This window comes from Drosophila subobscura, chromosome U (assembly GCF_008121235.1).
Source record: "Drosophila subobscura isolate 14011-0131.10 chromosome U, UCBerk_Dsub_1.0, whole genome shotgun sequence".
In the NCBI taxonomy this organism is placed as follows: domain Eukaryota; kingdom Metazoa; phylum Arthropoda; class Insecta; order Diptera; family Drosophilidae; genus Drosophila; species Drosophila subobscura.
In genome coordinates, this window is record NC_048534.1 from 8,439,922 (window position 1) to 8,464,023 (window position 24,102).

At 44.0% G+C, this 24,102-nt stretch overlaps 1 protein-coding gene across 1 annotated transcript; it reads right to left on the reverse strand.

Annotated features, from left to right (window-relative positions):
• Positions 1-387: 387 nt before the first annotated feature.
• LOC117901661 (leucine-rich repeat-containing G-protein coupled receptor 4) lies at positions 388-19,271 on the reverse strand. The gene is made up of 15 exons (XM_034812500.1): positions 18,992-19,271; positions 10,440-11,447; positions 9,412-9,483; positions 8,589-8,732; positions 8,062-8,205; positions 7,305-7,376; positions 7,173-7,244; positions 5,494-5,562; positions 4,240-4,377; positions 4,042-4,182; positions 3,912-3,977; positions 3,714-3,857; positions 3,278-3,645; positions 1,450-3,222; positions 388-1,391 (listed from the first exon to the last, which is right to left on the reverse strand). Exons 2-15 carry the CDS (start codon positions 11,039-11,041, stop codon positions 1,075-1,077), a joined length of 4,122 nt encoding a protein of 1,373 aa, XP_034668391.1. The 5' UTR covers positions 11,042-11,447; positions 18,992-19,271; the 3' UTR covers positions 388-1,074.
• Between the last annotated feature and the right edge of the window lie 4,831 nt (positions 19,272-24,102).

A 24,102-nucleotide genomic window follows, 5' to 3' on the forward strand; every position in this document is an offset into this window, starting at 1 on the left:
GAAGGTTTAAAAACATTCATTTCGCCCTCAGAAATAAAGTCGGGAAATGTGTGCCCATATGCCAGGACGACATTCTCCGCCCATCAAGTTGATGTAAATTATGAAGTCTTCGAGCATGGAACATACGCAGCGAATAATAATAAATATTAGTAGTAACTGCACCAGTGAAGTGCATTCTAGTGTATTCATCGCTGAATACCCCTACGATTACCGTGGAGCCCAACAGCATTCCAGCTCAATTGGTAACCAAAACCTTATTCTAACTTCTCACCATCAACTGTATCAATCATCTTCTTCATCCCAAGAGTAAATATTGAACCCATTTATAACTAAAAGATTCGCTTGTCGCATGTTGTCTAGTTTAATTTCAATGTTTATGTTTATGTTTATGTTTATGGCTTGGTTTGGTTTCCAGTTTTACACCGATCGATGCTTGGCATCTTCGCGAACATAATCCTAATTCACGCATACACATACATAAATACAAATACACATGTACGAATATATATATGCACGAGAATGTAGCTACACTAAACAATTATGGATTAATGTAACGAATGTAAACCTACTTTAATAATTTATGTAATACATAATACTCTTTGACCAACCCACTCTGATCCTACTTTTGGCGGCTGTGATGGGTTGTTGGATGAAAGGCATCTGGACAAGAACTATCCTTTGATCCGTTCAACGACAGCAATCCATGATGCTTTCCTTTTTCTACAGATGGTTATGATTATACCCTCCGGAGTGCATTTATTGGTATCCCGGAGACATTTCCGTGGCAGTTCCGTGTTAAGCTTGAAGTGGATCAGAGTCCGCATGGGGTTTTGCTTAACGAATTGACTACTTAAGACTACGTACAATACAAGTATGTGTGTGTATGTGTGTCATGTAATGGGGTTTTGCTTTGTGTTGCTTTGTCTTTAGCTATCCTAAGTCCCTAACCTTCGCCCCCCGTCCCCTACCCCGTCCCCGAATACAATCTATGAACACAGTTTGCTTTCTGTTCCCCTACAGGAAGGTCTCCCGGTTGACCCTGCCCATCCTGCGCCAGCCCCAGTCCAGCCACCATCATGGCGGTGCATCGTTGGGATCGGGTGGCGGCTTCTCGGGCTGCAGCATCGCTGGCGGTGTGGCTGGAGCTGCAGCTGGAGCTACGATGAAGCCGCTAGAGGCACCCGGCAGGGGCATGCCCATAAATCCAGCGACACCACTGGCATTGGCCGAGTCGCCATCCTCCATGATGACCGAACTGTCGGCCGCCGACGGGATGGTGGGCAGGAAGCGCACTCCCAGACGTGGCGGCGAGGAGTCCTCCTCCTCCTGGACCGCCTCCTGTCGCACCAGACGGGGCTTAGTCGCCTCGTTCAAAGTCTTTCCATTGTGGGCTAAGCAGGGGGAGGATTAGAATTAATACTAAAACAGATTCAAATGGATTTCTCCTACCTATGATTGAGGGTAGAGGAGTGCTGCTGCCGGCACTGGAGCGGGATAGCCGGAAAGTCGAAGTGCTGGCGGTTGTGGCTGAGGCCGAGGAGTCGTTCCTCGAGCTGGACAGATTCGAGTCCTGGGACGTCTTTCGTGTGATCAGCCAGGCGGAATGTCTCCTCCGCCCGTGGCCGTGCATGTGCCCGTGGGGCTCCATCATTTTCAGCGGCATGCTGCAGTTGTTCTGCGGCGCTGGGGCGGAGGATGGCGGGCCATGCCTCCAGCTGGACGAGCGCGAGCTGCAGAAGTTCTCGCTGGAGATGGAGCTGGCTCGGTTCTGGCGCTGCTGGCGCAGCTCCGCGAACTGGTACTGGTAGGGATTGGCGGCTGCAGCGGTGTAGGCCCTGGGTCGTCGCTGCTGCGGCTGACGGCGCTGCTTGCGTCGGCGTCGCCGGTCGCCGCAGCAGAAGGTTCTGAGACGCTGCCAGAGACCGGGCGCCTGCTCCATCTTGTGCCAGTTGGGCATCTCGCTGGGCAGCATTCTCAGGCAGCGACAGCCCGGAGGATGAGCCGCAGCTGGCGGCAGTAGTGGCGGTGGCAGCTCCCCCCGCTTGGCCCGGGCCACAGCACCCCTGGTGCCCGGTCCGCCGCCCATAACGCGCGACTCCTCAAAGTGTTTGCAGAGCGTGACGCAGTCCTTCTTGAACTGCTTCGTCATGATGGCGTAGAGGAAGGGATTGCAGCAGCTGTTCAGGGGCAGAACGAACACCGTGAAGATCTTGGCCTGCTCCAGGGAGATCAGCTGCAGCCCAAAGATGGCCGTGATCGAGAAGAAGGCTATGGGCGACCAGCAGAGGAAGTCCGTGAAGACGAGCAGGGCCATGCGCTTGGCTATCCTCGAGTCGTTCGTGTTCCAGGCCTGACTGCCTCGGATGGCCCAGTACATCTTCAGGTAGCAGCCCATCAGCGTGAGAAACGCACAGCCATTGATGATCATCAGGGAAATGACGTAGGTCAGACTGGCCACACCCGTTGTCGTCTCGAACGGCAGACACACGGCGAACTTGCGGTAGTCCGAGACGCCCAGCAGCGGCAGCAGAGCCATGATCAGGGCAAAGACCCAGCCCACGCTCATGATGTAGCCGGCCTGCCGCAGGGAGAGTCGCTTGTTCAAGTGTATGGCATGGGTGATGGCATAATTCCGCTCCAGCGTGATCACGGCCAGGGTGTAGACCGAGAGCTCGGAGCTGAGCACGGCCAGGAAGCCGGCCAGCTGGCACAGCAACGACATCTGCCAGGGAATGGCGAACATCCGGAACTCTCCGAGCGTGGCTGCGTCCACAATGGCCAGAATGCCCAGATAGATGCCCATGAAAAAGTCGGCAGCCGCCAGATTGCACACCAGAAACCTGGGCACATCCATCTTGGAGCGCGAGCAGAGGAGCACAAAGACCACGGTGCCGTTGCCGAGCAGAGCCAGCAGGAAGACCACCCACACGCCGCAGCGCAGGGTCCACCAGTCGAAGAGATCGGCGCAGGGCAGAAAGGGTCCCGGCATTGGCAGACATTGCACCGAGCCCGGCTGAAAGTCGTCCGCGGACATGCCCGAGAACAGGCCCGTGCCAAAGCCATAGCCCGTGGCTGGGCCGCTCACGTCGTGCTCCTCGAAGTACTCCTCCATGTAGCTGGTGGGCAATTGTCCACCCGTTGCGGACTGCAGCTGATCCTCGCCGAAGGTGGCGCCCTCCCAGGGATCGTGCATGGCTGCGCCCAGCTGCTTGCTGAGATTGTCTGAAGGGGGAAAGTCTCAGATGTACTTGCATGGGATTACTCTGCAGATACTCACGCATTTGTGGCCAGATATTCATCATGCTGTTGTTCCACAGCGTCATATCGAACTCCGCATCGGAGGGAAAGAGCACCGCCTCCTGCACTTGTGAGGTTTTCCTCTTTGCGGACATTGCAACCAGCGGCAGAAAGGCGCAGCAATGATAGGCATAGGAAAGAATCAGAGTTTGAATTCGCGGAAAGGTGTCTGGGGGCGGAAAGTCCCTCAGCTTGGGATTGTTGAAGGTCTTCAGGTGCAGCAGAGCTCTCAGGCCCGACTCTGGCAGCTCTGGGAAGATGTTGTTGCCCAGATTGAGATCCTCGAGAGCGGTGAATCCAGCAAAGGCTTCTTTGTGTATGAAAGTAATATCATTGCCCTCCAGATCTCTGTGGATTGTAGATCAATCAACACATTATAAGTGTCCTCAAAGTTTCCCCAAACAATCTTATCTTACAGCAGCTGCAGCTTGGGTATGCCCTGGAAGGAATCCTGTGGCAGTGCACTGATGCGGTTGTAGGAAAGTAGCAGATCGTTCAGCTTCTTCAAGCCATAGAAGGGTTTACCCTGAAGGCTCTCAACTTGATTGCTCGATAGATCTCTGAAATGAATGGAAGGTCAAAGCAGCTCCCAAGTACAATGTCCTCGTACTCACAACAGCCTTAAGTCTCTGCAGCCACTTAAATTTGGGATGCGTTTCAGGGAATTGGTTTTAAGTTCTCTGAAAGAAACAGAAATAGAACAGTTGATCATATTCCAGTTTTAGGATGTTCTCACAGACTTACAAACTCTTCAGTCTTGGCGTTTGACGGCACAGATTCGATGGCACATCCTGAATGCCCGCGCGGTCCAGCTTGAGTATCTCCAGAGCGTGGCAGGCCTCGAGATCGGGAAAGGCGCGCAGAGTACGCACATCCGAAAGGATTCTACAGGAGATGAAAGTTCTTAGAGCAAAGATCAATCAGTGTCTGAGTGGAACTCACAGCTTTCTCAGCTTGCTCATTCCTCGAAAGGCGCCAGCCGTAATGGTTGACAGGGGATTGGCTCTCATGTCCAGCATTTGCATGCTCCTGGGCAGCTCCGTGTCGTTTATCCAGCGCAGTCGATTGCTGGTCATAGAACTGCAGGGGAAAGAAGGAAATTTAATAAAAGCATTTACCCAGTGCCAAGAAAAGTAGCTTTTGGATGCACACACTCTCCTGGCAAGTGGCACTCGGAAGCAGCTGCATTTAAAAGTCAAGTTGGCCAACACGCAACAACAACAGCAGCTGCAAAAAACCCAAAACTAAACTGTGACAACTGCATTCTTTTCGGTTTTCATATTGTTAACGTCTTTTCGTTTTCGTTTTTCTTGGCCAGCAGTCAGACGCTGGTCTGGTCTGGTCTGGTCTCGAATGCAAGCTATCAAAACCGCAATCAGAGCAGCAACAAAAAGAGTTCCTTCCATGCCCGCATCCTTCTTTAAATTTCGAACCAAATAAATGAAATACTCGTATATTTTGTATTTCTCTCTTCTGCTAACTTTTCCACAAAATCCCTTCGCTTATCTAGTTTAATTTGTGGCATTGTCTGTGCGGAAAACTTTCTCTCCTTTTGCTGACTTGAAGATTGAGTCAAAAAAATTGCAGACGCTTACTGAATGTTTTAATCCTTTTAAATTTGATTTTTTGTGCGGCACACATGGTAGGAAATGGGGGAGTCCTCACCCTCCAATTTATTTGCCAGCTTAATTCCCCAATCATGGTCGCGATGGCTCTGGGATGCAGCGCAGCGTGGCTTTTATCGCAACATTTAACATGCTCATAATTATCCTGTTTACCAGAAATTGAATTTCCTTGGGGAGTCTGCAATCGCAAACGATGTCAACATTGCCATGACAGTTGCCACTGACTGTTGCCACATGATGTGGCTGCTGCTGAAGGAAGCGGGCGTGTGGCAAAAACAAAATGCAACTTGCAGCTCTCGATTCTAGATTCTCATGCTGGGGTTTTCTTAGGAAATTCGCATAGAAAAAAGGAGTGCGGAATGGGGCTGGGACTATAAATTCCACAAGTAATGATGCGTTATGATTTTTGGTTTCCGCCTGCTTGCCGCCTCCCGACAAAGTAGGAAATGTTGCAGCAAGTCAACATCATCAGCAGCAGCAGCAGTTGCATCCAATCCCATTGACTCTTTCTAATCTCGGCCGTGCACCTGTTTTCTTGTACGGGTTTGTGGTGTGTCTGGGGCATACTTACAGCTCCTGCAGCTGTGACAATTTGTTGAGACCCTCGGGCAAACTGCTTATTAAATTATCATCCAGTTCTCTGAAAAGAAACAGACCACAGACGCATATTGGTAGTATACATTTCAAGATTTCGATTAAAGACACTGCCTTGCATTTTCCCCATCTTCTTCTGTTTCCTGGAGGAATCGCAATCACATTCGCATGGCTTTGTTTGGGGTCAGTTTGGCTCTACGTGACAGCACGTACATATTCCGAAACGGAGGGTTTTTCCATTTCCTTTGGGAGGAAGTGCGCAAATTTATGCATGAAAATAAAGTTTACGAGTATTTAAAAGTGCATCGCATGGCATTGATTTGCGAAATCAATTCACTACCTGCAGTGATTGAAAGGAATATATTCCCCCCTTTAGGGAACTTACAACTAAATAATTAAAATCAAAAGTAGAATAATTGATAAGTCATCGTTGCGATACGTTTGCAAGGGCGGAATAAATATATTAAATATTCCCTAGACATATTCCATCTTCCATATAAAATTTCTCTGATACATCGTAATTATTCGTTGATAAATTTGCCATCTTTTCGTGCATAGATCAAAATGCTCAAATGCTTGTTCCCCTTGTCCCACCAACATGTTCTTGTACAAGTTCGTCCCCTCTGCGGTAGAAACTCCTATAAATGCATGTGGGTCTTGGGGACTGCAAACAACAGCTGCTGGCCCCCAAACCCCAACTTCTGCAGATGACCCAGTCTGTGTCTTCAGTTAAGGTGGGTTGTGGGCGGTGCTTCCCACAAATAGCGAACCAAATGCTAGAATGCACACGGAACATTCGCCCCATTCTTCTTTAACGCTTAGATTTACGCGTTGCACGGCGAAAGTTTTCCCACTTTCACTTGATGCATTCCTCGCAAGGTTTGCCACGCCACCCTTCGTATCCTCATTCGCAAAGAGAATGGAAGGAAGTCTGTCAGCAACAACATAAATTTGCATATTTGTCTGCCGGCGAAGACTAAGGGGCGGAAGTTTTTATGGGCTCGCGGAGAAGTACGGAGATCCAGCGCAAAAAGCCAAAAATTTGCGGTAAACAGCAAAGAAAACGTCAACGTGGTCGACGACAATTTAAGCTTCGAAACCGAACCGGGAGTAAGAACAAAAAAGAGAAAAAACGAAAACTTTTTCACACTTTTGCTGGGAAATTGAAATTTATTTGAGCCATGGCCGCAAAACGGATAAACACCATTTCCACTTGCCACTTGTACTACTTGTACCAAAGTTGCTTCACATTTTCTTTACACTAACCATTGCAGAAGGGGTGAACCTGTGCATTTGTCTTGTTCTAGTTCTCAATAAGAAAATTTACATAAACACTGAGTACACAGAGCATTCGGTATAAAAGAATAGACGCGTGCGAGCGCGTCTCACAATGTTCCTTCTCTTTTATCATTCTCTTCTAACAAATAGTGCAATAAATAATAAGGTACAAAACCGATCTGTGGCTGGAGTCTACACAGTTAGAGCATACACACTTCGGGTTTGCCTTCCCCGAATTTTGTGTATTTTTTCTATTTGATATCAATTGCGTTTTTGTAGGTCGAAGCGGTGTCAGGGGGTTTATGTCATGTCTGCACTGCTCATGTGCGTGTGTGTAAAGTGCTGAAAGTATTTGGAGTTCTTGATTTTGTTACTTACAAAACTTTTAAGGCGGTTAAATTTTTTAGAGCCCCCGCGGAGATTTTCATGATTTGATTTCGCTTCAGCAAGCTGCAGTAAAAACGAAAGAAAATTAATGCTGGAAATAATGCTGGGACCGCTATTACTTACAGAACGATCAAGTTTGGCATTCTGGGAAAGTCCTCGTCATTTATTATTGTCAACAAATTGCTGCCCAAATTGCTGGTGATGGTGGGAGCAGACGGAAAAAATTATGAGCAATGGCACGATTTTATTATCCCTTAACTTTCATTTATAATTCAATTCTTTTTGTGGTTGCGTTGGAGTTAGTTTATAGATCAAAAATGGTAATACGATGGCAAAAGTTAAGAGGTCAAAGTACGCGGAAAAACATGCACATAAAATTATGATTATTGGTTATGGTTCGCTTATGATGACTTTAGTGAATAGGAAAGAGAACATTAACTATCGTGCAATTTAAGTCTGAGTACTAGATTTAATCTCTTAAAGATAATATTACACATAAAAGATAAATGCATTTAAATGGCGATATGACGTAGCCCCTTTTAATTTGTATGTAAATGATTTAGTCATTTTCGTAATTAAATCTAAAAATTAGCTTAATGGGCTTAAAAATTCGAAACCGCACATAAATTGTCAGACGTAAACACTTTTGCTAATTGCGGCTGCAAAATTATCCAAAATATTACCCGAATGCATGCCAAAAAATAAATACTTAAGTGTGGAAAAATAAATATTCATAATGGCCCAACAGCAACATGGATTAGAAAAAACAAGCCAACAGTTTGCCAATTTCATTATGGTTAGATCAACAAATTTTTGCGGCACATGCAGAGGGAAATAATTAGTGGTAAAAGTTTGGAAATAAGCAAATCAAAGGGCTCACAGTGCTTCGAGAGTTCTGAGTCCGGCCAGGGCGTTCGTTGGGATGCGATAGAAGAGATTGCCCTCGAGTCGCAGGGTGCGGAGCCGCTGCAACTGCCCCAGACAATCCCCATCCAGACTGGCCAAGGCGTTGCCATTCAATTGACTTGATGGGTCGTGGGTTGGACGAGTGGTTTGTGTTTTTTTAGCCATGGCAAAAGTATCCAAATAGAAACGGAAAATAGGAGGGAAACAGCGGGAAAAAGTGTAAAAGAATTGCGAAAATATGACAAAATAGCGTGTAATTGCTGGTGCTGGTGCATGTGTGTTCGGTTTGATGTTTGAAAGAAACAAACAAATGGGGATAGATGTACATAGATCCAGCGGAGGAGTCCTTGAGTTCTGCCTCTCCGTCTCGACGATATCCTCTGTTCAACTTAATTGCAATGCATAAAAGCAAACATCAACGTCCACGTACCCACACAGATACTCAAACAGACAGGAATGTTGGTGTTTTATTTGTTAAATACTTTTGTGCTGCATACTTACAGGCTAGTCAGCTGGCCAAGTCCTTGGAACGAATGCGGCGGCAACGATTTCAGGCCACAGTTCTGCAAGCTCAAACGTTTCAATTTGCCCAAACCATAAAATGCATTGGGATCCATATTAATGATGCTATTGTCCGACAAAGTCCTGCAAATAAACCTTCCCTTGGTCAACAAAATATCCGGAATAAAGTCAAACTAAAGTCGAGTGTCTTTCGCTAAAGTGCAGGAAATTGCAAGGATAGCACAGTCAGGAGTAATTAATCGTGCCAACTCGCTGAAATATACAGCGTAATCAAGTAATTTATATTACCAAAGAGACGGGGCGGCCCACAGCTGTGGTCGAGGTTGGGTTTGGGGTTGAGGCTGAGGCTAGTGTTAGCTTTGGTCAGGGATGGGTCTTGTGTTGACCGCTGTGATTTTTTCTTTCTCGTTTTTGTTTCGTTTTTGTGGATGTGCGAGGGAGGGGTTTGCTGGAGGGGTTTGCTGTGAAATTGAATAATGAGTTGCCACGCCTGTGAAGGGCAACTTTGCCCGTTAAAATGACGAAAGTTTTTTATGCTGCTGTCATATTTTCTGCTCCTGTTGTTCATGTCCGGCACAGATTAAAATGGGGAAGTTTTGCGGCTTCTAAAATACCCCAACGGAGAGCTCACAGATAGAGCTCACAGTGTGTGGAGAAAGGAAGACACAAACTGGACTATGAATGAAATTGGTACGCTTTATCATTAATTCTAAAGACATGGCACTGTTCCGGGAATGTACATATAAATATTTAAAATTCCTTCTGCTATTAATCAGGGAAAACTCGATCCACTTGTACTTACAGCTCCTCCAGATTTGGTACCATAAAAAATGAGCTTGCCTCCAATTTGGTTAGATTGTTGTTGCCCAAATCCCTGTTGGAGAAGTAAATGACAGAAACAAAACAATAAGCATATTAATAATTTTATGGCATCATTGACACTCCCATCAATTCATCTACCAAAAAGCCACCCAGCCGAGCAAAAAACACTTCCATTGTCATGAATAGGAAACGAGGCTTAAATAATGCAAAGAAAAAAAGATTCCATGGGGGTGGGTCATCAATCAAACCGGGTGTGGAATAAAAACATATTGAGCTAACCTTAGACCTCGCCAAAAAGGGAAAATGGCATAACAATGAAGATGAACTGCCTGGCATGGAAAGAGTTTTTCCAAAAAAGAAAAGATCTGTTTGCCCAGCGAAAACTTTGAAAATTCATCGTTCGATTGAGTCGCGGGCATAGGATGCAAGTGATTTAAATGGCTTATGACTGGGTTCCCTGAGCGATGCGTTAATTAATAAGCTATTTACTTATTTATTTATGGACGGTTCGAGTTGGCCATTAATCAGTGGAAAGAAACTTTGCCTTGGCCAAAAACGGCTCCAAACTCCTTTGAGAGTGCCCGTCGGCGGCAAGAAAACGTGACTCTCATACGTGAGCATTGACAGCGTTGACGTTGACGCTGCCGATGATGATGATAATGACGATGACGATGATTGCGAAACGCTGCACAACGTGGCGTATGTGTAATTAGATTAAACCGCATGCCAAAATCGTCCGAAACCGAATCGGAGCGAAGACTGCGAAATTGACTTGTAATTATGCGGATTGAGGAATGCCAGCAGCGGCAAAATGCCACAATATCTCAGCCGTCTCTGAGCCGTCCTAATCGCTCAATAAGAGGAAGTTTCTGTATCTAAATTGCTGCAACTTGTGTGTGCGATTCGTGTGTAGAAATCTGTTAGGAAATAATCTTCCTGCATCAGTTAACATTGTGATTTTTCCATCCCATTACCATTTCCTATTCACCTGTTATTGGTTATACTCACAGAAAGTAGACCTCGGTGGGTAGGTTGACGGGTACCGCCAGGATGCCGATGCCGCGACAGCTCAGCTTGACGTTCTCCAGGCTGCCGCTGCACTGGCAGTGCTTGGCTTGCCAGCGCTCGCAGACCGAGTGCAGCGTTCGTTTCTGAGGTCTGCCGCTGCCTGCGTCCTCGTCGGCTGAGGCGGTGGCCATCTGGCTGCCATGGTACTCCTGCAGGGACTTCTCGTAGAGAATCTGGGCCTCACGCTCGGAATCTGCCGAGGGCAGCATCACGTTCTCCCTGATTCCCGTCGCCGTGGCAGTGCTGGGTGTGTTCGTGGGCGTGGCAGTGGGCGTTGCTGATGTTGAGTTAACAGTAATTTGGCTAAATTGTTCGCTAAGTGGTTCTCCACGGTGAATTTCTTGCTTGGCTAAAGTTTGGTTCTCTTTGGTTCCCGCGTTTACCGTTGTAGTGGTATTCGACGCCGCTGCTGGCATCGGATGCAGCAGCAGCAGAAGCACCAGCAGCAGTAAAGGGTAGAGCTTTAAGCGCACCCACAAACTGCCACTGTCTCCACTGCAAGCGTAGACGCTCTCCCGACGCCGCCGGCAATGCGTTGCCATAGCTGTCGTCTCAGTCGCCGTCCCTGTTGTCGTCGTCGCAGTTGCTGATTGATGCTGTCAAGCATTTGTCATTTGATGACAGTTTTGTGTGCGATTCGTTTCTCGCTCATGATTCCCCTCTGTAGACTACCGACGCTCGACGCCGCCCGCTCTCTCTCTCTCGCTCGCACTCTACGCTGTTGCCTCTCGCGGTTTGCCTATTTACTGTTCGTATTTACCGTGCATTCACTTTCTGCTGCATTGTGCCACTGTTATTCAATTCTCTTCGTAATTCCTCTTTACTGTCCCTTCGTTCTCCGCTTTGGCCTGACGATTCGATTCACTTTGATCTCTGACGTTCCACGCTGCCTTACGTTTTGCAGATGCACCTCGTTCCAGGGTCTTCCTTGGGTGTGATTGATGCTGTCTGGGAGAGGTAATAATGGGGGTAATGGAGTGTCACGTTTTACGCTTTATGTATTCATAAATATGTGCATTTGTTGCTGATTGATCGTCACTATTAATCCTCGTTAAACGAGGTAGAATAAGCAAATTATTTCACATCATTCTAAATACGTAGTTGGTGATACACGACTTAGGTTAATTTTACAAATCATTATTTAACCAACGATCAACACAACGATTTAATATTTTGGCGTGCTGGTAAAGCAATTCGTTCAGCATAGGTAAAACCTTTAATAATGAAACAACTCTACAAATCTATAAAAAGGGTAGATCCCGCCTGGTGTTTAGTGACTTCATTGTTATCCCCACCCTGCAGTTATTTTCGGTTATTTATTTCGCAGCAGCGCGTTTAGCAGAGAGAGCAGCGAATTGTTAGCTTGCTTCTGCTTTCATGCCCTATCCGCTCTCTCTCGTGCCCTTCGGTCTCGCGCTGCGCTGCCGCGATCCACTGCAGCTGGCCATCAGCTTTGCCGAGTCCGTTAGAATTACACTCGTTCCACCCCCGAATCGTAACAGCGGCGACTACAGTTCCCTCCGCATTAAATACACATTAAATACACCTATGCCTAAACTTGTTTCTTACCACTGGAAACCAAAGATTTGGAGCTTCACCTAGTCTCTAAAGATACTGCCAGGAATACGCCCGCCTACAAACATTTATAATTATATCATTTTAGTGCATTCAATTGTCCTTGGCATAACCCTTCCAAAAAACAAAAAGCTCACATATAAAAACAAATGGTTTTGAATACGGTAATATGTTCGGCTTGGTAAAACTTTTCGGCACATTACCCTTATCAACGGCACAAAGAAACTTTTCCCAAACTCAATCCGAACTCATAAAGGAGAAAATTACCCAAAAACCCGTCAAACACTTCATATCAACAATGTTCCCCAATCAGCCGGGCGGGGTCTGGACACTGCCGCTCGCTACTGACCCACGCCCATTCCCACAGAGCCTTGTTTGCTGTCAAAAACAAAAGGAGCCTGAAGGAGCCCACTAACAGCACGAACACACACACAGAGGCAGAGCTGATGAATGACAAATTTGACACAGAATGCTCCATGCAGAACGGATGGCCAGGCCCATTTTGCAGCACTATTCCCGGCCATAATTAATGAGTCTGTTGACAGTTTTAGATTTGCAATGGGCTACAAAGTGTCGACGAATCGCTTTTTCATATGCGAACCAACTAAATGAATCTTTAGTCCACATTCTGGCTGCCATGCTCTGTCACGGTGACGGGTTGCGCAGGATGAGGAGGACAAAAATATGTCCAGAAATAAAAGAGATTTCCCACCGTTATCCGCAGCACGAGCCAGCGGCTCCACTCCCACCTTCCGCACACTTCTGCTCGATGATTTATGGAATGTTTATGTTCCACTGACCTCGCCAATACCCACCAGCACCCCCCCAACAACATCCACGTTGGCCCAGCGGATAGTTGGCCACCTCCAAAATGTGGCCCGTGGATAAGGCAAAGAGCCGAAAAAGCATGCGAAAAAAAGGCCTGAAAGTTAGCTTCAGTTTGCCGAATTTCATATACCCTTGAGGCTTGTAAGAATCTGTTTCTTTGTCTGTTTATTAATGTTTCCAATTAAGTTGATAAGTTTTTGATTTTAAATAAGCAAATAATCCCCTTTTAAGATTCACATTTTCCGATTTTAGCTTAGGGAATCCTATGTCAAATAAAAATAATAAAACTCTTAGAAAGGGTATTAAAAGTAGCACAACAAATACAGCAAATGATGACATGGATGATTTCAATTGCGAATAATCGAATCTAGGGAGCATTTTATGGATTTGTCCATTTCCATTCATGACTAATAATTCGTTCACTCCTCTCGACTCTGCTAATTGTAAACAAACATCAATTGTTATGCGCTATGAATATCGATGGTAAACACTTGGGTATTTAGTATCTTTTATGCGATTTGAAAGATTTTGAACAGATTTATTGTGTAAACTACGAGATATGTAGATAAATTGGGAGTACAAAGGAACATTGAAAGTCTTCTTTATCTTTAGCAAGTACTCTGCATATTTATATAGAAATTATTATTATTATTAGAACGGAGCTATTAATATCATTTTCCCATAGCAACAAAGCAAATGCGAAAGGTACACTTTGATACCAGGCCCCCCAAGAACTTTAAACCATCTGCAAACGAATCGGGAAAACTCAAATATTTACACTTGGAGCTGGGTGTGAAGCAAAAAAAAAAAAAAAAAAAGAGAAAAATGAAATGAAGAGGTGAATACTAGAGTATGAGATAAAATCAAAACCAAAACGAAACCAAATGTGTGCACACGTTTCATAGATTTTGTTTGTGCTGAAAATTGGCAGCTAGCTGGAAATGTTTCTCCGAACTACTCAGGCGGTGGATGTGGATGGAGCCAGGTTTCTTGGCGGTCTTAAAGTGCTGATAAAGGATCTTGTTTGCTCACGACTTAATATGCATAAATGGGCTATGGGTTATGGGCTGTGGGTAAAGTTTCGCAGTGTTTTAGAACTGAATACCCTGGTTGTAACTTTGTTAAAGCTTTCACTAAAAGGTTTGACTGATTGGATAAAACACACCACAGCAAATACTTGAAGCATGTATGCACTTTAGCTATCTTAAGCAATGATTAGACTTCTGCAACTCTGGAGACAGCAAATAGCAAATAAGCTTAATTTCTGTGCAGCTTTGGCAGGCTTCAATGAACTAATTACTGCGCGCGTTAGCTGCTCAATTGATTAGTTGACATTGGCTGGTTATTTTGACAGATCAATCTCAATCTCGTTTATCAAATAATCGCCAAAGCGCCTTATCGCCGGCTCGACTGAGCCATGCAAATGTTCACAGTTGAACGATTGCCGAGCCGAGTACGGGTGTTTTAGCCAGTTAATTGTCACACGATTTTGTTGTGACTGTGACTTTAATTGATATATGGTTGGTCGCACGTGTGTGTTTTTTGGATTTCCACGCACTTCAATGCCACTTCAGGCGGACTGCCCGCAGAAGGCTTCAAAAACTCATGGAAATCTCATAAATTGTTGCATTCGCAGCGATTAATTACAAGAGCGCAGACACTGACACGCCCCAAAAAAACACGACAAGTGTGTGTGTGTGTGCGTGGAAAATATGGAAAAATATGAAACCCGATCTGGCAAAGTTTAATCAAAGCTTAAAATTGATTTTGACATGAAGTGAATTTATATTTCCCCCAGAAAAGAATCCAGCCAGCTCTCGACTCTCGGGCTCACTTGATATGTAAAAGAAATCAACGCACAACACAACAGCAACGTCAATTTCAGTTTGTTGTTTTTAACTTTTTGGACTGTTTGCGAATTTTTTTCAAGTGCAGCTCACCAAATACAAAACTGGATTTTCAACACAAAATGCAACTTTAATTTGTTGCCGAGCTGCCGCTGTCGCTGTCGCTGCAGTTATGCTGCCTTATGCTGACCTTGATTCATTGTGGGATATTTTCGATTTTTTTTGCGTTCGTATTCATTTTGGTTTTTGTTTCTCGCTCGACTTTATTAATGACAGTTGTTGCATAATTTATTTAATTTTTTGGCGTGCTCAAAACTGTTTTAAGAGCAAAATAATTAAATGTGCTTTCTGTTTAAGGAGAAAATCAATTTTCTTGTATATCATCAAAGGAGAAAAGTGTGTGACGGCGATAATGGGATTAATTAGGGTGGAAAACTTTCAGAATGTAAACAGAGCTTAAGTCTTTGTTGATGGTGGTTTATTTTTTATGAAATAGAACTTGTCTTTGTTTTCATAAATCATAAAATAAAATTCTTAAATTTTCACCCAAGGCCCATACATTTCTCTGTTGCTGTTTTATTTTGAAATATAATTTTGAATGCAAAAACATTTAAGCTATTTTTAGAGCTGCCAAACAATTATCAGTTTTGGGTTTACTTCAATCAAAGCAAAGGCCACACGAAAGTTCACACCTCCGAACCGTTTATAGTCGTACGAGTCTGTTGCCACAGCCCACCGATCGATGCCACAGATCGGGGCACTTGTGATCGCTTTGATCTTTGAATTCTCCTTTTGTTGGCCCATTGTTAAGATTCTCATATATATATTCTTAGTGCCGGCTTGCTGTCGAATCGATTTCGTGTGGCTTGAAGATGGCCCGAGGGCAGGATGGGAACAGATCTCATTATCGGAGATTATTCAACTGTTTATTTTATGGCTTTCTCGTTACATTCTCCTCAGATGGCGAATTGGCAGCGTCATCGCCATCATAATCGAGCTATTAGCCAGGAGGAAAGAAGGCTTCTTATTTACATTTCATGCTACTCAATTTTATTGGCAGTTTGGGTCAATTGTCCGACGACGACTGAGATGTTGGTGCTGGAGATTCGCAAATGTGTAATTAATGCTTGAAATGTTGATTCTTTCGCTAACCATTCCTTTCTCCTCTTTTTGTTCCAACTAATTTACGGACATGTAAGCAATCCATTTCGGTAAATGGATGTGAAGTTTTGTTTATTATTGTTACAATACTCGTAGAAAAATGTTTTTTGGCTGAAAATCAATAGAACGTCGAGCACAAAGGCGGCTGCCAACTGGCAACTGACCTGAAAATGTGTCCAAAACTCGATTAAGTAGATTGTGACTGTGGGAGGGATTCGATTCGGAGATAGTTCAGGCCATCTCCCAGAGACGTGACACAGCTGCAACAATTGATTACGCACCCGACCCGCCGAACCCTGTCAACTCTGACCGCTGCACCAGACAGGACGGACAACAATACGAGTGGAGCACAGAGGGACAGAGCCAAAAATTTGTTTGTTTCTTTTTGGTTGCAGACGGTTTTATGGCTCCCAAATTGGTAACGCCTGAATGGGTGGGTGAAGATGTCAGTGGCAGGCCACTAGAATAGACCAGATCCACTCCCTTTCGCTTTGTAATTGCTGACTGGGTTTTGTGGTCTGTGGCCAGTGGCCAGTGGCCAGTGGATTGCTGCTCGGCGGCCCTCCACTGAAGCTGACACTTATTGCACTCTGCAAAGGAGGAAGAACAGGCAAACCCTAGGCTCCCTTTAATTAATCGATTAAGCAAGCGCCGACACCCCCACACTTGAAGGAGTAAAGAAACTCAAACCTCATCTTGAGTCAACCAAAAGAAAATTTCATTCTTTCACCTTAATGGAGGTTGCGGCAAGATGGTCCTGCCAAGTGGAAAATGTTCCATTTGTGGCAAATGCGCAAATTGCATTAGGGCAAAAGTTTTCCTTTCAACTTCAACGATTTTGTTGGCATCCCGTTCCCAGCTACAGTGCCATTTACCTAATTACACCGAAGTGGCAGCATCATTAAAAAACTTGCGCAGCTCTTTTGATTAACACCAGCCAAAGACCCACACACATCCATATGCTCAGTGTATAATGTGCGTAAACGAGTGAGCGAGTAATACGTATATATTGTGGCACATATTTGGGAAATCGTGTCAATTGCGTTTTCCCACTGCGAAACAATTTCCGCCGACGACGACAGATGGAGCCGACGCCTACGCCTTGAGTTATCATATCAGAAGAGATGTCGCCATTCAATAAATATAACATTTTAAATGGAAATGTTTATTTTTGCGCTACCCAATTGCGATTGCAGTCGCCAGACTTGTTTTGGCTTGCGAAATACTCTATCCCGTTGATGGTCTTGCAAAATTGCTGAAAAATACACTAAAAGACATCTGAATCCATGAATATTCCAAAGAAAATGGAAAACAGATAGAGATTTAATAACTTGAAGTAAAAATTCGCAGAGTATTTGTCAATCGGGTTGTCATGTCATTCATTTCACTTCAATCTGTCGCTGCAGCGTGTTGCTGTTGTTGTTTTTGACGCTTTTCATAATGAAAATTAGTTTGTTCATGCGTAATTTTTATAAACTGTCGTCATCAATAGAAAACCGCTCACTGCTCAGAGTACCCGCTCCGTGCCCCCCCTGAGCGGTTCGTTAACTCGCCCCGGCTCGCCTTGGAAATGCACTTAGGCTTCGGTTTTTCCATTTGTTCGGCACACACTTTTCAATTAGCTGCAATTTGCCGGGTCGGATCTCGGCAGCGGCCTGAGAAAGAACATTTGCCAAAATTGATGACGCCTCGAGGCAACGTAGCCCTCTTTCTCTCTTTTAAAACTTGGAGCTCGTAAATTAAAAGAAAAAGGTTACGCTCTGGCTGCTCATCCCTGGGGCTGCTGATGGATTACAAATGAAGTTGAGACTGATGCGGTCTGCATCATCGAGAGGTCTGCACGGCTCTGTTTAAATATTCAAGCCGGGTGGGAATCGGAATCGTGGGGAATTTTTGTGTTTCACTGGAGCTGTCTCCAAAGCCTAAATGGAAACCCGAACACGCGTCAACACTTTGTGGCCAGAGTGGTCGGTGGTCGGTGGTCGGTGGGTGGCGACTACTACGCTTTTTTTCCCTTTGTCACAGCTAATGAAATGCATGAGATTTCTGATGTCTGCGGGTATCTTTAGCGCTAAAATGTTATGAGTATTTCTGGCTACCAGATTGGCATACATAATTAACAATTGCACTCGGGGCGCGATCTCTAGGTTGATGGCAACATTTTTGATGGCTCTCCGTCTGCCAGTGCATTGACACTTTTTTGTGGGTTTCTTTCATGTTTCTCTTTGGCTAAACGAAATCTGACTACTGATAGCAGAAGTACTCGCATTCCCATGCATTATGCTTGCCTTGGGAAATTTACTCTGAACGCATTTAACCGTGTTTAAACGGTGTATGGGGACCAAATACATTTTCCCTTTGCAAAGTGAGTCTTTTTCTTGTATTCGCACGACTTGACAGACATTTAAAATTCGTTTCAGGTTCTAGATTTCTTATTTACGCAAGTTGTTAAGAGAATTTTCAAATATACAAATATTTGAACCTTTAGAAGTCATTATTTTATTATTCATATATGTTTTTGATTAATGGAGTAACTACTAGTCAAACGAATAACATATTTACATTTATATTGGATTTATTTTTGTACCTCCTTTGGCTTGTATTCTTTTTAAATTTGATCACTCAATTCATCTATCTATTATTCAATTAAAATTCACCACTATCAGTTGACACAATTTCCATATTTCACTAAAAACGCGTGTCACAAGCAATTCGAACACCACGAGAATCGAATGGGTGTATTAAATCTTACGATGTGTGTGCTATTATGATCGTGAAATTGTGGGCACAAAAGCGTCACGAGCAGCGTCAAATCTCAAACCGACGTCATCGATCAGTGTGCGATTTTTGTACATTTTATTTTGCTGGGGCTTTGGCTTGTGTTGATTTTTGTTTTATTGAAAATTGAAAGTGTGTTTTAAGCGGACACACACTCGCACTTTGGTGCACCGAGAGAGACACAGACACAGGCACAGACACAAATGTATACAAAAGCACAGGGGAGATGAAAATCAAAGCAGCAACAAAAGTTGTTGATGCCGCCAAAAAGTAAACGACCTTTAACGCCAATAAAACACACACTGAAACAGCAGCAGCGCCAGCAAACCGCCACAGGTTCGAGGGGAAAGCGGCAAAAATATTGTCGACTCCTTGCCACAAATCTCCGCTGCTGCTGCTGCTGCTTGTGGGTCCGTTAAGAAACGCGGTCAGCTTGTTGCAGCCACGTAATTTATGCGTAACGAGTTCACGCGCCTACAAAACTTTTGTGGCACCTCAAAATTGGAGTCAATTTATCCGTTGGCTCGAATCTGCTTTTGGTTTTCCAGGTGTTGTTTTTAGTCAGAGCCGAACCGCACGCGTCGAACGCACAAAGCGTATTGAACCGAAAGTGTTTTCGGAGGAGCCTCCAGACAGCGGCAGTCGCAGCCACAGCCGAGCAGCAGCAACATCGGACGCGTCGCGACGCTTGTTGCCAGCCACACGAAGCACGAGTACTGTTGCCAATCGCTTGCCTTGCGGTTGCACTGGGGGCTTTCCCTCCTTTGGCTTCCTACTGGCTGGAGTTTGCTGAGGTTTTCCCTGAAAGTGCACCGGGATATGCGGACTAAGTCAAGGCTATAACCAATTATAAATCTAGACAAATAACTAAAACATATTGGCATATTTAAAACTTATAAAATAAACACCAATGTAAACCTATATCTGTGGTCAATATCCAGAACTTTTGAAGATGTTGGCTTAATTAATGATTATCTTATCGTAGTACACCAGTTTTCGACACCGTGAGTAAACAAAAATCCAAAAAAAATGTTTCAAAGTCTCAACTTTACCATCATTTAATCCCTGATAAAACTCCTGCAATTTAGCCCCTAGATTCAGGCCTCCCAGCTACATGTTGCTGAGACGGCGCACTGCTTTAACGACTGCTTAATGAATGTTGCTGCCGCCGCTGCTCCTGGCTACAGCTCGTGAATGTTCCCAAAGTACTTTGGGGCGGCGAGGAGAAAGTGGAGGTAAATGCAAGATTTACGCCGGCATTCATTGAGTGGCCATAAACACCTGTTGCTTCCAAGGCTACTGTACTCCTGGAGTCCTGGACTCTGCCCATTCCGCTTTTCACAACATTTAATACATCTGCTGCTGGAAAAAGTTTTTTATGGATCTGAAAAAGTTCATTTTAAAGCGGCTTTCGGTGAAAAATCTAAAATTGTGTGATTGTTGGGCCATTTATTTGTAGTTGTTATTGCCAGCAGCTGTAAATATTTCGTAGAATTTCAGCTTCATTTCGTCATGTCATGCCAGAGGTCACAAAAAGCTCCTCCTCTCCCCCCCCCCCCTCCTTTTAAATAAAAAATATGTGTAAATTGTCATAAAGTCAAAAAACTGTCTCTTGTCAATTGAAAAGCATTTAGTTTGAAAATTTTGGAATTTAATGTTGATTTTTTGTGGTCGGTACATGAAAAGCTGAGGCACAATATTTATTTTTGGTTTGTGTAATCATCGATGTTTGGTTCGGGGAACATTCATTTCAATTAGCAAATTATGTCACTTAATTATTTAGCATTTTTAGGTAATTATTGGTCATGTATAATCCTGAAAGATTTATTCATTTGCACAGGCTAGATATTTGCATAAATCTTCTCTAAATTAAATATTTTTTAAAACTTTTCAACAGAGCTCTGGCTGCACTCTTTCCTTTTCATTTGCAAATTTTCGCATTTCGCTGACGGCTCATAACTTCCCGCCGTGAATGGGAATGGAATGGCGGTCGAGAGCATTATGCATAAATTTCCGTTAATTAAAAGCGCCACAAAGTGCACGCGATAGCTGTGGAGGAAGGGCGCGCAATAGATATGCTCGTTGAAGGGGAGCGAGGGTGCGATCTGGGCCTTAATGCAGGCCCAATATAAAATATGCGTGTCGGTAATTTGAGGAATGCAACAGAGGACCAAAGGACTCGTAAATTTCCAAGCGCCTGCCCTGCTGAGTGCCGCAGTCCGAGTCCCTGCTGCCCCCATTGAGCTCGACCAAGCCGAACGGAAGCGGAAGTTGCAGCAAATGGCGTATGAGATTGAGTGTGTGAAAGTGATTGTGTATGTGTGAGTGCAAGTGCGGGATCCGGGACATTAGGAGCAGTGTGTTGAAGAAAACTCTGCTGTTCGGCTGTCCTTGTAACAAGAGTCCTCCTGACCATGCACACAAACAGGATAACGACGATAACTACAGCAAGGGGCGGCCTTTGGAGAGCAAAATATTTACACATACTAAATCAGTTGGGCGAGGGCAAGTGGATGTGCAAGTGTGTGTTGTGTGTGTGTTATGACCTTGTCAGGATATTTCCCTTGTGCACTTTTTGTTGATTAAAGCACTCGAATTCAAATTGTGAAGAGTTTTCCACACAATTATGCAATGCTTTGGGCAAATGAGTTGACTGATTGATAAATTGATAAACTGGGAAAATTATATATTATAGACTCCACCACCCATGGCTTGACAAATAACCCCAAGGGTGTAACACTCATTGTGATATTTTTCATGAATTTCCACCATTCATTGAGGATAGTAAACTATTCATTAGCAGTGGAGGAAACGCTGTCAAGTGCAGAGCCGCGCGCACACTTTGCCAATAACTCATCAACATTTTATTGGCCCTAAGAAAATCCCATGGGTGATAAATAAGCCTTCTGTTTTGGATATTATAATAAATTATGCAAGACCAAACCAGGTGCATGGGTTAAAAGTGTTTCCAATGCAAGTGAAAATGTGCCAAACCTTAATCAAAGCTAAGGACATAATATAAATTGTTCAATCTGGATGTGCAGGTTCTGGCGGTTGCAGCGGTGCTGACTCATAATGGAAAATTGTACTTAAAGTGTAAGATAAGTAAAGAAAGGAATAACTAAAGCCTGAAGAAATGCACCATACTTTCCTATCTCTTAGTGATTTATGTATTCCCAAACATTTTGCAATCACCTTTGACCAAAAGTACTCGACTCTGTTCCAATTTATTTGCATACAGAAAACATTCCAGCCAATGCCCATCGCCTGTCAACGGCTCAGCGTGCTTCCGACTTCTCTTGAATTTCTTTTTGGAAATTGATAAATTGTGGCTCTTTTTTTATGAAGCGTATCCACAGCACAAATATGGGCAATGTCCGAGTAAAAGTTTCCGAAAAAAATGAACCCAAACGCAACAATACAGAAAACAGAAAACAGAAAAAACACAAAGAGCCATTTTCATAAAAAATGAATGCTGCAATTTTTTTGTTTGGTGCCACTTTTAAGTGCTTGTAAGTGAATGCATATGAATAAATATTGTTTCGATTTTTCCTTTATGACAATTGGAAAGAGGCAACGGCAACGGCAACGCATCGCTGATGGTTGTAGGGAAAATGGCAGTGGTATGAAGGAAAAACCTAATAAGAACAAAAGTAAATGGGGCTGAGGCAGTTTCTGTAAAGTTTCTCTAACCACAATGTTACTTTTATTTCCTATTCTTAGCTCAAGTCGCTTGACTACAGGCTTGGCAATCTCCGCATCAACTAATAAACATGCCAGCCCGAATTTGTGCCAGAATTCTCTTGTGAAACAAATGTGTGACACTTCAAATCTGATTCCATTTTGCGGCTATCTACAGTCCAAGTGAAATTAATTAACTTTTTTCTGAGATTATCAGTATGACAAATTTAATACAATCATAAAACCTGGCCAACAAAGGATGGGCTCTGACGAGGGCTCTTGTTAGCCGGAATATTTAACCTTTAGCGACGACTGTGTTGTCATTTTTTGAGCCGTGGCAATTTATCAACAAATTAACGTCTAAGTAGAAGAAGCCACAAAGTGAGGAAAAATCGCCGCCTCATTTGGGAAGCAGTGTCATGGGCTTGCCTTTTGAACAGGGTCAATGGCCAAAGGGCCAGCGGTCTAAGCTCTCCAGCAAATCCGCGGAAAGCCCTGACCAGCAGCAGCAATAATAATAATCAATATTTGCTCTGATGGAAAAAGAAGTAGAAGAGGACACTGCAAAGTCGGAAAACCCCTAAATCGCCTCAGTTGCGTGTTTGACATGTCACTCGAGGACAACCGGACAAACACGAGACCAGGCAACGAGTCACAGGGAATTTGTAGGAGAGAGTGTCCACAAGCAAAGACCACGATACGGCATCGTCAACAGGAAGCACATTAAGCATGGAATTTCTCCCTGCCAAACAGGAAGCGGAAGGAGGATAATGGTGAAGGTGCTGGCTAGTGTTTGGTGTTGCTTTCGGCCGTGCCGGGGGCGTAGATATTTTTGGGGACATTTAAATTGAAATGGCCTATGATTTGGCAGATTTTTTGGCTTGACTTGCTTTAAGTTGAGCCTCCGCAAGGACAACAACGCACGAAGCACGCACACTGCTCAGCGAGAGCCAAAAAAATAAAAGCAAAATTGTGGAACGGAATGTGCCAGGTCGAAGGGCAGTCAAACGATTGGATTTTATGGCGATGGGAATAGTTCATAAGAAGATAACAACTTTCAGTTGACTTCAGTATGAGTTGGGTGCATACAAATACATACATGGCTGTTGTTTTGAAGGCTTAAATAGAGACAGTTCTTTAAAGGGAATTTTATTCAAATATATGAATTCAAGTAGCTGAGGTACAAGTAGGATTCTCAACATTATTGTTCCCAGATAAAATTCTAAGTGAGCAAGGAATATAGAAACTGCTAAAATACGTTTAAATATTTCATAGTTAAAAAATCAAATTAATTGTTGAACTCGTGTAAAATAATGTCATTTAATTTGCATTAAATATTTGTTTTTCTTTGCAATAAATCTAGTTTTAGTGAATATGTTTATGATTGGAAATTTCGTACATTTTCCGCATCTCTAAACGAAATCTTAATGCAAGTCCCCACATGTCCAACCATGACAAGATAAAGATTAAACAAGAGCACAAAATCCTTAGGAGTGCCTCCCTCCCACCTCCCACTAAATAATAAATATACATTCTAGTTTTGCCCAACAGTTTTTGCAGCCACAAGCAATCTATTCGGCCCGTGCACAATGCTCAAATATATGTCTAACTGAGATTGCTCCCATTTATTTCCATTTTGAATTATGGGCCTCGTCCCCCCCACACAGCGAATTCAGGCCAGAGCAAACACAAAGGAGAAGTAAATTAAAAAATAAATAAATATACCACAGAGG

Bases quoted from the DNA above. Each gene is read 5' to 3' on its own strand.
- LOC117901661 (XM_034812500.1), bottom strand. From the start codon at position 11,041: ATGGCAACGCATTGCCGGCGGCGTCGGGAGAGCGTCTACGCTTGCAGT. The intron at 3,858-3,911 runs GTGAGTACGAGG...CATTCATTTCAG, and splicing joins TGCAGAGACTTAAGGCTGTT to AGATCTATCGAGCAATCAAG. The intron at 3,646-3,713 runs GTAAGATAAGAT...TACAATCCACAG, and splicing joins ATACCCAAGCTGCAGCTGCT to AGATCTGGAGGGCAATGATA.